The 13560-nt window shown below is 40.3% G+C and overlaps 1 protein-coding gene across 1 annotated transcript in view; it reads right to left on the bottom strand.

Annotated features, from left to right (window-relative positions):
* chrm4a (cholinergic receptor, muscarinic 4a) overlaps positions 1-7432 on the bottom strand; it is a gene marked incomplete at both ends in the record, with an annotated part of 29849 nt that extends 22417 nt beyond the window's left edge. Inside the window, one exon of the mRNA XM_083899111.1 lies at positions 7378-7432. Within this exon, the coding sequence (XP_083755237.1) occupies positions 7378-7432 (55 nt within the window). The remainder of the gene's footprint in view (positions 1-7377) is intronic.
* Between the last annotated feature and the right edge of the window lie 6128 nt (positions 7433-13560).

Genomic DNA, 13560 nt, shown 5'->3' with positions numbered 1-13560 from the left:
AACATACACTAAGCTCTACCAGTTTTAATGTTTATTTCCAATCATACATTATTTATTCTAGTTTATAGAAGAGCATCTTTTTGCTGCTATAATATATACTGTACTGTATTTGACTAACTTGACTGCAGATCTTGAAATTTAACTTGCTTTGCCATTAACTCCCATGCATCTGATTACAAACAAACTGGACCTTCCTCAAATCTTCACAACTATGTGGGATTTATTGACGTCACTATTAATGTGTAATATGTTGCATCATTGTCTGACTGTCTCCTAGTCTCTCCCACTTTTCAGTTTTCTCTAGTGTAAGAATTTGTTGCTGGAGTAGCGATAATTCCACTAAAGTTATCTATACAATAATAAGAATATTATGCCATTTTGGTGTCGTGGGACAGCCAATACAAGCACATCCTGTGCTTCCTGTGAGGCCACATATTGTAAACTGAGTTTAAAGGTAGTGCAAAAGTGTTTTTTCACTCTCGGATCATTTGATTTACATTATACTGAAAGGTTATTATGTCATCATTGCTCAGCAGCTCCTCCTACACTTTCTCTTTTGTCGGGAGCTGAATATTGCTTTTGGACCCAAAAAGCAGAAATGCCACATTCGATAAAGCCACATAATTGCATTGTTATTTAAAAAGCCATTATTCAACCTTTCACCATTCTCTCTCTGTGTGTTCTCTAAAGCCCCTTTAACGGAATACACTTAATACTATTTAAGTGTTGCTTTGTGATTAACTTGAGTAGTAACAAGAGTGGGAGGAATTGTCTGATTATTTCTTCTACTGAATTCCCTTTGTCACTTTAGTGGTTTGCACAGTTGAAGCTGACCTTGTCTACATTTCATCAGCACAGTCCTCAGTGTCCATGTCCTCATAAAATACTCTGTTTTCAGTCTCCATCGGGGCACATTTCTGTGCCTGAGCATTACTCAGTCAATAATGCATGTTCTCTATGATAAATCTAGTGAGATAAGGAATGTGTTTTGCAGCAGTAGATTATCAGGACAGCAAGAACATTGGAAAAACAAAATCCAATCAACATACGTCAATAATTGTACCGATAAAAAGTTGAATCATGATTTCTTTCAGAAAGACTTTTTAGAGACAGATTTTTGCGACAGACAGTAACTCAACTTGTAAATCTGTTGTAGAACATTCACACATGATGTGATATCTACAGCACATGAAATTAAATATGAACACAAATGATTGTTGTTGTAATAATAATAATAATGATCATGAGTAGAAAAAATTAAAAAGATAATGGCACAATTTGCTTTCATATTGCCAGACTAGGTGTCTTTTCTTTCTCGCTGTGAAGTGCTGAAATAAATCCCCATCTGCCTCTCATCAAACCCCTGCTTCTTAATTCCTCTATCGCTCCCCCTGCGTCCTCCTCACTCTCTCTCACTCTATACACGACTGTTTGCTTTCTGATGCCAGCTCTCTGTGTGAGCGTGCCACGAACAACATCTGGGGCCGACGCGTTCATGTTGAGACGCACATAACATTACTGGCAACTGGGCCATTAAACAGTGAAAACAAATTAGAAGATGAAGGTAGAGACACAGGTTTAATGGAGGCTAACCACAGTGCATAATTGATTATTCATTTTGTCTGTGAAAGCCTTGCAAAATAAGGAATACTTGTCATCGTTTCTGTCATCCCAAGGCAGCATCTTCAGATGTCAAGTTTTGATTTGAACAACACTTTAAGACTGAGATAAGCAGTATGCTGAGCTTCTCTCATCAGATAAGCCCAGACAGACGCTCACTTTTCTTTTCATAACCCAAGGCAATCTCTCCATTTGCTGATATCGACACATGCTTTATTGCATTTATCGCCCAAATTTATGACACTTTCCCTTCTTTAAGTTTCTTTACAGCATAGACACTTGTTGCTGGTACTGGAGTAGCACTCATTCCACTTATGGGACGAGTCGGCAGAGTAGATGTCGTGGAACAGCCAATAAGAGCGCCTGCTCTGGTCAAAGTCTCTCGTAACAACGCTACAACAGATTATTTCCTCCCAGTATCACAATCCTTGTGAGTTTTCTGATAATAATTTCTAATGTCCTCACTGACTGGCAGAATTACATGGAGGGGCTTTACGGGGGCTAAACCACCTTCTCCTCCCTTTGGGACCCGTTTCTTAGTACCTCCTATCCACCTGTACACTCTGTCTGCCATCAAAATCAATGAAACACATAATGAACCATGTCATTTATTCAGAGAGAAGGTTATGAATAGAAAACATGCCATTTCATGCTCTGTGGACTCAGGAATGTCCCAAATGTTGGTGCAGACCTTGGCAAATGTTATTTGTTCACATCCTGAACAAAATGATTGTGTCTGGCTAGACAAAATTGCATACTCCTGGAAGAACCAAGTTTTCCTAAAAGTTTGAGTTCCATGTCTTCATCGTGCCCCTCCAGGGGTTTGGCTGGAATCATCCACACAAACCTTTTATTGAAAGGTAGTGGGCAGTTCACTCAATGCCACAATGCCAATGCTGCTCCTTGTGGTTGGAGTGGGTGCATCAGGTTGTCCAGGAGCTCAGCAGTCACGTCGCATCTGCCTCCGTCCTGTCCAAATTTGACCTTAGTTGCTGGTTTGTGGTCCAGGTTGCAGGAGAGGACACAGTCCTCCCACAGCAGTCAGTCCAAAATCGAAAAACTTCATTCCCGTGCCATTTTATTTCTCACACATGCTCTCCTCCTCTGAGAGGAACTATCACAATACCTGGGTTTCAACAGCATTGCCAAGTGACTCATCTCCTCCCAGACCAGACAGGCTCAGTTTTTAGCTGCTTCAGTTTCAGTCTCCAGAAATGTCAAATGTGACACCTGTCCAGTCAGTTTCTGTTCTGCCAGTAGACAGAACAGAAACTGTTCTGTTTTTGGTCTTCATAGAGATGGATGGTACAAGTTCCATTGTTATCAGCCTGTACTTCAAGGCACTTTACATGGTAAAGTCAAGACCTTACAATTATTACAGATAAACTGTTATAAAATAAAAGAAGAATGGAAAGTGAAAGCACGTCTCCCAGGTGGGACACACAAAACCCCCACAGGTATCTTAAGAATTATGTTCACTGCTTTATCTCACACTAAAACCAAATTGTTTGTGTGTGTGTTTTTAGTTCCTGGGAGCAGAGGAGCTGCTGAGCTACTGCTGCCTCATTTACTAAGTTTGTCATGCTTAAGTAAATACGAACAAGGGATTATGATATTCTTATATCGTAAACTTGAGCAGGCATACATTTTATTAGATTAACCTTTTGTTAAGTGGCTGAAATCTGTTTTTCCCCATGTCCGTGTTTTTATTTAGTGGGTGTCTGCCTGTGTGTGCACGTACTTCATATCACCACACAAATTAATAACATAATAATACAGGTATTATATCCAGGATGTCTCTTAAATACAGATTGATGATATTTTAATAACTGAAATGCTAATTCTCTTTAAATCTAATCATGTTGCAAGTAATTTGTATATGTTGAATTTGAACTTTTTATGACGCTGTCATCGTGACTGTAAAACAGCTCCCTCAAAAGAAAAAAAAACTAAACTAAAATCCAGCCCAGGAACATTTAAATGTCTTTTGATGAAATAAATTAAATGTGTATGTTCTCCGTGTGCAGAGGCGGTTGTAAAACATTTACATGTTTGCATCAAACATTAAAACACTGTATTTAAAAAAATAAAATAAAAGAATAATAATAATAAAAAAAAAACAGACCGCACAAGTACCCTAACGTCAGGTATCAGAAGCAGGAATTTGCCACAAAATGTGAACAAATATTCAAATCTTTATTATAAAGATATGGTAATAGTGTACGGTTCAATTACATAAGATTAGGATTTATGAAGAAAAAAAAAATCATTGGTCGCGTTGCTCATCCTCTGTTGCACCTCTTTTATTTTCTTCACAATACTTGAACATGTTTTTTTTTTCTTTGCAAAGACAAATATACTCACACACACACATGCCCACTACAGTAAATCAGCTTAAATACACAAACACACGCTCTCCCTCCTACATGCTGTATGCATGAATTCATGAATATACGCCCACTTCCAAATTTCTTTATCCACAGAGCCACATACACACACGCTCACTCACACACACACAAACAAACCCGCCTTTACACCACAGGGATCTGTTCTCTGCAGAAGCACTGATGTAAATAGGATGGAATTGGGAGAGCAGGAGGAAGAGAGGAGAGGTGAACGAGGCGGGCGAGGAGCCGCTGATGGAGGGGAGGAGATGGGGGAGGAATCAGAGAAAAGGGAGAAGGTGTGGGGGGGGGGGTGTTACATCAACCCCCTGATGTTTCATCTAGAACTCAGAGCTGTCAATCATTCTGTCATGCCGAGCCCCGGAGCCCTTTCCGGGAGGGAAAAGCATCATTTGGGTAACTAAGTTTTCACTCATTCACTTAACATGCTGTTTTGTACATGGAATCTGACTGTGCCGCCATGAGCAGCAGAGAGACAGGGAGAGCGAAATCACTACATGATCAATTAAAACATAATTAAACATAACTGCTGAGCTACCAGAAAGAAAGAAAAACAGTCCAACATTACAACATCTGAGTAACTTGCAAATTAGTGACATCTAATGGTAAAACAGCAGATTATAGGAAAATGTAGAATCCTTCAGTCATTCCTCTTTTTCCCGTGGCCTTTACAAACCAGAAATGATGTTGTTTCAATCGTTAAAGCTTCTCCTTCAAAACAAATAATGCACACTCAGGCTGCAGAAGATTTAAAATGTAGTCATTTACTGCAAATGTGGCACACAAGAGGAGCAGATTGTTGCAATTATCACAATAATATCTGTGAGTAACCTGTGGTTTGGTGTGGGTGCAAAAAGCATCTTGCAGTTTTTCCTCACAGATTCCTCATTGATCTTCTCTTCCGAAATTAGACATGTTAATGGTTATCCATTACTCAGTTAATGGCCGTGAAGAAATTAAATGTATTATTGAATTAGCCAACAATTTCTGTGTCATTTATGGACCTCTCATGCTGTGTATTAAGGTTTAATACCAGAAGAGGGCATATATCAACACATGAAATCACAGAGCAAGAGAAGATTCCTCATGTTGGCAAATCAATAGGTTTATTATTATTATTTTTAAAGTGGCTTTTTCCAAGTTTTCTTTAGTATGTGATTCATTATGTTCCACTAATACACATTAAAAATTAAAATGCAGGAAAAATATGTGCATTTCTATTACTTATTGTGAATAACTATGTGTTAATTAATGATTAAATGATGTGTACAGTTGTTTCTGAATATTTTAGCTTCCCTGTATGCAGTCAGCTTTATGTGTAAAAGGCATGAGCAACTTCAGTGTCTTACAGTCGAAAACAAAGACAACAGCTGAGCATGAGAACAGACGTTTCAGAAGCAACCGCTTGAACTAAAGCTGTTTTCCTGTTTACTTAAAGGTGCCATATGTAACAATGTGGCCAAAACACGGTTACTACATTCAAATTCAAAGTGCCGAGGTCTTTTAGGTTTTGTTTTCTGACGTAACTAGCAACCCGTGGTTGCTCTGCAGCTGAGACTCTACTGACTGCAATGATTGGTAGACGGAGGTAGGTGGCGCCACATGCCAAAACATGATTTCAAAACATAAACATGATTTGCACTCTGCAAAATATTGTTTTTAATGCAAATATTTTGGCTGTACTGTTGTTGTTGGTGAGTTCAGTTTGTTATATGAACATTATTCCTGAGTCTCTGTGACATATTAGGAGGATTTTATGGCCAGTTGCTTTAGATTTATTACATAATGCACCTTTAAGATTAAGCTTCCGTTTGCCGATTACATATGATGGACACAGTCGGAGATGTCAAAACGAGGCGTGTTAAAAACAGCGGGAGAATCTCCGGAGGATCCAGACGAGGGGGTGGGGCCTTTTTTGAGTATGCAGGAGGCGGGACACTTGCCTATTGGCTCACTGTGGTGCGATACTGACTTTCTCCTGCGAGATTAGGTCAGAGACCTGGCAGGAGAGTTGCTCTGGAGATTATTTGGACCTTTTCATTCACACACACGCAGCCCTTTAGGACAGTCTCTGGAGACATCAATGCATGTCTGACAGCAGCTTTAAAAAGTCACCATCTATAGTGAATGTTTTATCATCGTAAAGATCTGTCCATTTCCTTATCAGCTCCACACAGTTCTCTCCTCCTCCTGCTTCCCTCAGTATCTTTCCTTTAAGGTCTGTGAATGTCAGACACACACTCACACACGCACACACACAGTGTGCTCTTCAAGGTAGATCTACATATGTGGACATGCATTTACAGAGTTCCTGCAGTCCTGGTCACTTTATACACATTGGAATGATGTCTTGATGTCTGTCCCCTGTTTTTAAGCTGTGCTGTCAGTCAAGGAATGAAAGGATGAGATGAGGGGAAAAGAAGAAGTGATCAAAAAATGTAAAGAAATGATTTTGAGCAGAGGGAGAGGGAGGGCAGGAAGAGGAGGTAATTATTCAGGCTTTTTTAATCTCTGAAAACCTCATTTGGTTGCTCCAGCTCTCGCTCTGTTTCTTTATCACCTCCTGTCTTCCTGTGCCACCTTCTTCTCAGAAAAAGCTACTGCCCTCATTGTGTAAATCTGGATTAAAAACAAACAAACTGACCCTACCACTGTTTACACAGTACAGGAGGAAAGAAGAAATAACAAAAAACAAATATGTTCCACTTTTTTTCTCATTTTTATCCAATTGTGTATATTATTTACAACAGAGAATTATATTTATAAGAGTATTGTATAAATAAGTAATCATAGATAACTCATGGACAGCATTTATTCAATTATGTCTAGTATTTAACCCCCTGGACTGATTGGATTTATGAACTTGTTTGCTTGTTTTTTCATCACTAATGACCTCATATTCATTTATCTTTACATTTTGTAATGAACCAGAAAAGCACGTGATTACCATAATCTCACATCTTTCATGAGAAAGGATGAGGAGTATTAATACACCTCTGCACTGCACTCATTTGCAATACTGCACATGTATGTACATCACTTCAATAACATGGTGACGTGATTATATATAATCACAACATAACATATAAAGTAGTTTATTACTTTTACATTATATTATTAGCTGTATTATATCATACTGTTTTTGATACTGTCGAGTCTTCCCACTGGCGTATTTATTGATTTATTATTACTAATTTCTTATTTTAAACCAATTGGGCCACTGTAAATGGTGATCAATTAAAGAGGTCAATCTTAAATTAACCAATTGCCGTAATCCATCACCTGCATTTCATCGACAAAGCTTTAACAGACAAAAGTGCGCGTATCAACATAAATGGAGCCGTTCACTCACCGCTCAAGTTCCAGAGGGGTTCGAGCCCCCCAACTCCGTTACTGTCGTTACTCATGTTGCATGGCGGAGCAGCAGCATCAGTAGCAAACCTCAGGTTCTCCTCCAACTTTTCCACCCGCAGTCGCACCAAATTTCCTCCGCGTGCTCCTTCTTCAGTTCTGGGTCCCTTTTTTTTTATTATTTCTGTGCGCCCTCTCCGCTGAGGATCCCGCTTGTCTTTACTATTTCTCTTTCTGGTCTGAATTAAAAACCCAGTTTTGCACACGGCACTTTTCAGCGACAATTTAAAAGCACAAACTCATCATTTTTCACTTATTAATTATTTAGAAATGATCCCCCAAAAAACATGAATCTGGTCGCTCCAGTTTCCAGCGCGTGCTTTTCCCTGCGCGCTGGAGAGCAGTGAGACAGCGAGCGCACAAGCGCGCACGGCATGGCGCGCACGAATCGACACACGCCGTGTGTGTGTAAAGCAGAGAGAGAGAGATATGATTTATGATGTCATTTTTCTCACCCAATCCTGCATGATTTAATCTTAATCTTAATATAATTTATTATGTATTTTGGAAAGTTCGCCATAAATGTGGAATAAAACCAGCCTCTTCTCCCAGTGAATATTACTGTTTTACTTTCCTTCAAAACATGGAAAGTGTGACATTTGTACTCTATGTATTGTATAGAAGAAAAAAAAATCACAGTTTTATATTTGTCATTTTAATATTTTGTAGTAATTAGAGGTGCAATTATCACCTGGTGAGTGAGCACAGTCTAAGGCCAAGTGTCTGAAGTTTTGTTGTAGATTTGTTTAACAGAGGTTGTTTAGAGGTTGTGTTCACAGCTCTATGTTCTGAGCTCCTCTCATTAGAGGAGCATGGATTAAGGCACTTGTTTCAGACAGAACAGTTGACACGAGTCAGTCTCTCTGAAACTCTGCGGATATTGACCTGTTTTCCTTCTCTCGGGCTTCTTCTCAGTGTAGGTAGGTACTTGATGAGTAGCAATCCAGCACCAGAGGGGACATGTATGTTTAGATGTGAAGCTCTTGTCACTCTCATTACCTCAGTTATTGATAAATGCCCACTGTACATTTAAAGCTGCAATGTGTTAATATCAACAAATGTTTTTCATATTCGAACCATTGTCAAATTAGTTCTTATCAGAGAAGTCTTATCAGCTTCACATTCATTTCTCTGCGTTTCTCAGTATAGGCAGTGTTTAGCTCTTGCGTCGCCTGGCAACCTTCCCGTGCTCCACACAGGAAGTGATTTTTTTTGAGGCAACAGCAACATTGAGCTCGTAAAGTGAGATGCAAACAAGTTGGAGTTTGAGTCAAAACACAAAAAAGTTTGCACATAAAAAGTTCCAGTAGTGAATTCTGCTGCGTTCTGCAGTTTAATGGATCAAATGCCCTTGTACCCACCCTCCCGTGCGCTCCTGCTGCATGCATACAAACGCTCTCGCAGTCAGGTCTAATAGTATTGCAGAGCCTGTTTTCAGATGGACTTGTTTTTTATAAGATTACAAGATTTAAGAAGATACAAAAAAGGGAATAATCCTCCAAATGATTTACAGACAGGACACCCACTATAATCATCTGATTTTAATGCATGTGTGGTCCTTTCCTTGGAAGAGTTTTATAGAAAAACACCCTAATCATCTCAAACCATGTGTAATCACAAACAGAACAGATCGTGGTGGAGACCTGATGACCTGTTGACGGCCTGACACTGACCCGTCCAAAGCCGAGACCTAATGTTTCTCTGCGAGTCTGGCTCCATCAGCACATGCTGCAGTTGCTCTGACAACCGCACATCTGTCTGATCAATATTAGAGAACTGTATTCTTTTTGATCCTCGGCTGACACCTTGTTTACACAGCTCCCTGTTCGTATGCAAGACGGCTGAAAGTGAATTCATTCCTCTGCAATGTCAAATGTGTTGCTTAGGCAGTATCTTTTAGTCATAAATTGGCCTCCATGTACAGAGCTTCAAATTAGTTGGGGATTGGCATTATTGATAGGAATGCAGTGGAATCAAAATTGTTGTCCGAAACCAAAAACCGTGCTGGCTGCAGTTTTTGCATGCATCATTACATCCTGTTTCGGTCGTGTTGTTTCGATGTTAAAAATCTTTTGGCTGAAAACCGAAAATGCCTTGTTTTGGTGGCCAAATTGCATCCCTAAATGCTGATAATCAGACTCGCCTAAAAGAATATGCACCCACTTAAAAGAGTACTTCACCAATTTGCATTTAGCTTTGGATTACTAGAATAGGGGTAGATTTTTTGAAAACTCCCAAATCCCAACCTCAGTTTCAACTGAGTTGAGAAATATCTTCATTCTTTTTTTTGTTACGTTCCCAGGGGGGGAGGACACATGAGCTGCTGGGTAAAAAGGTAAATCTAAGATCTAGGATTTCAAACACACCAAAATAACAAAATAACACATTTGAACTTATACAGAGGCATCAATAGATCAACAACTCATGTGTGCAGTGATGTAAAATCCCTGATTTTCCTTATGGAATTTGGTGTAGGAGATAAAAATAAAAACCAACCTCAGTCCACTCACAGAAGGCTGTATGACAGTGAGATAAAGCGGCAAACACATTCTTGAAATATCTCAGACTATCATACATTTTATGATGTCCCCAATAGCAGCCATGTTTTCAATGAGAGCCAAACTTTAACTTTCTTTGAATTACTATCAGAGGACCTTCATCTGGATTAGATAAAATGGTAAAATGAGGTGTTTCTGATATAAGAAGTTTGTCTCTAAACCTCCTCCTGTCCCTGGTTCCATCTCCCCCTTTTGACCACAGATTCATTGCTGTCACAATTAAACTGACCGAACCAACCCTTACTCTCAAGCAGGACACCAGCTTATACTCACTTCTCTGTGTGCTGCCGTTGCCTAGCAACTCAACGGCAACTCACCCCTCATGCCCACTGTGGCCTGCTGTTAGCGCCACTGAGTAGTGTCTGCTGCTTCACAGCGTAGCATGGGAGGTTCAAGGTCTGCCACAAAAGCCGCTCCCACCAACCCCGCTGCACCATGAGGGCCGTCCACCTGATCACCTGATGACTCCATCACAGAGCCATTTGTCCCATAAGCCTCGTCACCATCTCTGTCTGCTTTTTTCCACTGGACATCTGGGTTCTCAGAAAATGTTAATTGTTTGTGCTATGACCTAATTTCTTGAGGCCAGATAATCAAAACAATACCAAAACATATAGTTTGAAGGTGTCACAAAGCAGCAGGTTTGTAAGCAGTCAAGATTCATGGTGACAAATAAAAACACTAAAATTAACAAATTAATGAAGACACCCACACTAGGCACACCCGTTGTCCGTTGAGAAGTTATGATAATGATGCATGCTTTCACGTCAGTCTCCACAAGTCTCCAATAATACCAGAAAAAGACGCTAGATTTGTCACTAGTCACTTTTTTGAAAAAGAGTAGCCTGAGGCGCCTGAATACAAAGTTGCTAAGTTGGCAACACTGCTCTTAAGTGTCCGTAGGGGCTGTTTTTAGGGGCTGCCTTCTTGCAGTTATCTTGTTCATGTCTAAATTCCCTCAATGCCTTAGCTGGAAGGCAAACATACCAGCAGTAAAAAAAAGTCATCCTAATTAGTAAAGTGTTGAAGTTGCCTAACTCTAAGTCCAGCCTCTGGTTCTCATTGCAATCTACGCGATAGCCAGTAAAATCAGGGTCAGTGGATATCCGTGTGAACACAAAGCTAACTGCCCACGGGTCAAACATTTTCTGATGGTTCTGATCAGTGAAGCAGTACTGGTAGGAGTACCAAACCCACGGGAAATTTAATAAATAGGCTGCAGAGAAGTGTAGCAGATATTGGGTTAGGAAAAGCTTCACTTGAAGCCTGAGGTGTACACGGGGATGCAGGAGAAATCCTTCTGTTATGAGAGTATAAAAACTCCACACTAAGACCCATGTGAATCACACAGTTGACTTATTGAACTTGGTATTCTTGCTTTTGGAGAAGTGCAGTCCCTGGTTGATTTTATCCAAAAAGTACTCCTGTGACCGCATGGAGTAAAGCCTTGTTTATGCTTGCGCGTGACTCGTGACCTACAACCATGCACAGAGGCGTTTATGCTCAACGTGTTGTTCGTTGCAGTATTTGCCTCAATGGCAGGGTGCGTATGGACAGAAGAGTCAAGCAGAGCTGCTCGACCAGTCTTCCCTCGAAGGCGTCCATGTTGAAAATCAAGAAGTTACAAAAAGTCAGAGGTGCACGACCAAGCGGCGCGACACCTTTTGGAGTTGACATGCCCGGCCCCACATAGCATATGACGTCATTTTTGTTGCGTCCCCGGCACACTACGGCGACCATATTCCTAGATTAAGATGGCTATGAAGAAACAGAGGAGGATGGTGCCGCCATCTTTCCATCTGTAATGATACAGTGTCACCTCTTCCTCTGGTGACAGTGTGGTGACTTTGTACTGAGGCTGAATGAACAGTACGGCCATCTTGGCTCTTGCCTCGAACATGAATCCAATCAAAAATAAAAATGACATAATGAAGACAATGTTGGCAAGGTTCTGAATTGAGAAGTATTGTCTGAAGAATGGATAGATCTTGTTTCTGCCATTTTCCCCTGTTTTATAAATCGCTGTAAAAATACATTAGTATATACAAAGTATTTTATTTATAAGGTAATTTATTAACATCCTTTAATTAATCTGCTCTGCCATAGTTCCCTGCATCACTGCCGGTGTCACCCTCACTCCGAGGTTGACCTTTCCTCTCTGTTGCGTCTTTTATGTCGTAGGTTGAAATCAGCATTGATGTCAGGAAGGTGTCGTGTAGAGACCAAAATAAAAAGAATCAATAATTCCATTCCATTCCATACAGTACTTCACAAGTGAGGTAATGAGAATGGAAGGAGTACAAAGTACACATTTTGTCTTCAAATGTAGGGAGTGGGAGTAAAAATTTGAAATTCCTCAGAGAAATCAATACAGTGAGAACCACTGAGAACCAGGCTCAGACACAGTCGCTCTCAGTGAAAACATGACAACCAATTATGAAAGTACTTATTTTAGCCACTTAACACAAGGCCTGAAAAATCAATGCCTGATTGGGCCTACAATTTTTGGAGAACATGTTTCCTGACCTTTCCAACTGTCATGATAACCCGATCACTACTTGAACTTATGTCTCGAGACAAATGCACCTGGAAATCAGGAAGGAGTTTACAAGTGCGGAATGCCTCAGTTCAGGGAGGCCAAGTTACATTACAAACAAGGCTAAGAATTTAGAAATGACCCCAGTCCATCTGGCTGCCGAGTTGCTCGCTCCAGGAGATCACATACCACCCTCAAGGCAAGCAGACAGGTTTTATATTCTTTCTTTATTCCATTGTGTGAGAACTTTACAAAACAAATGTCTAAGATTTGATAAAAACAGATCAAACATGTGGACGTGTTCTTGCCAAAGTGTTAACCTGCTGGAAGGCAGTATTACAGTGCGTTTGTATCCGTTTGAGTCGTCATGCTTACATAATAAATGCCATGGTTTACTCATCTCACCTCTGCAATACACACAAATACACACACACACACCATGTGTCATCATGGACTGAAGTAGGCTGATTTTGGCTCAGCCATTATCTTCTTACACAACCCACTACAGTGAAGAGAGTGTCCTTGTGTGTGTATGTGTGTACAGGCTTGTATTTGTTACCTCTTGAGGACCTTTTCTGGCATGAACACTGACCTTATCAGGACCAGTAGTCCTCATGTAGACCAAATCCTGGTCCTAATGAGTTAGAACCTAATTTTTGAGGAACTGGAAGTGTTTTGGACCAAGATTTGAATTGAATTGAAATGGTGAGGTCAAGGTCCAGGTTAGGGTTGGGGTTTAACATTGTGGTTATGGTTATGGATAATGCTTTGTTGAAGCGGTTCAAATGAATGGAAATCAGCCGCTTTGTCCTCAGAAGAAAAGCTGTGCAAACCTCCATGTGTGCATGTCTGTGTGTGTGTGAGCACACGCCCACATTACTCATGTGCTTATGTGCCATTTTAAGTCATTTCTAAAATTGCACACTAACAAGGCAGCACTCTATCAGCTCCAGCCCCCTTTTGTCAGCAGGACTAGTGAGCTTATGAAGTGTGTGTGTATAAGTGAAACACAAAACTCATGCTGTTATTA

The sequence above is a fragment of the Microchirus variegatus genome (assembly GCF_963457635.1).
Source record: "Microchirus variegatus genome assembly, chromosome: 1".
NCBI classification, from domain to species: domain Eukaryota; kingdom Metazoa; phylum Chordata; class Actinopteri; order Pleuronectiformes; family Soleidae; genus Microchirus; species Microchirus variegatus.
The sequence above is the reverse complement of the archived record's forward strand: the minus strand, read 5'-3'. Positions and strand labels throughout refer to the sequence as shown.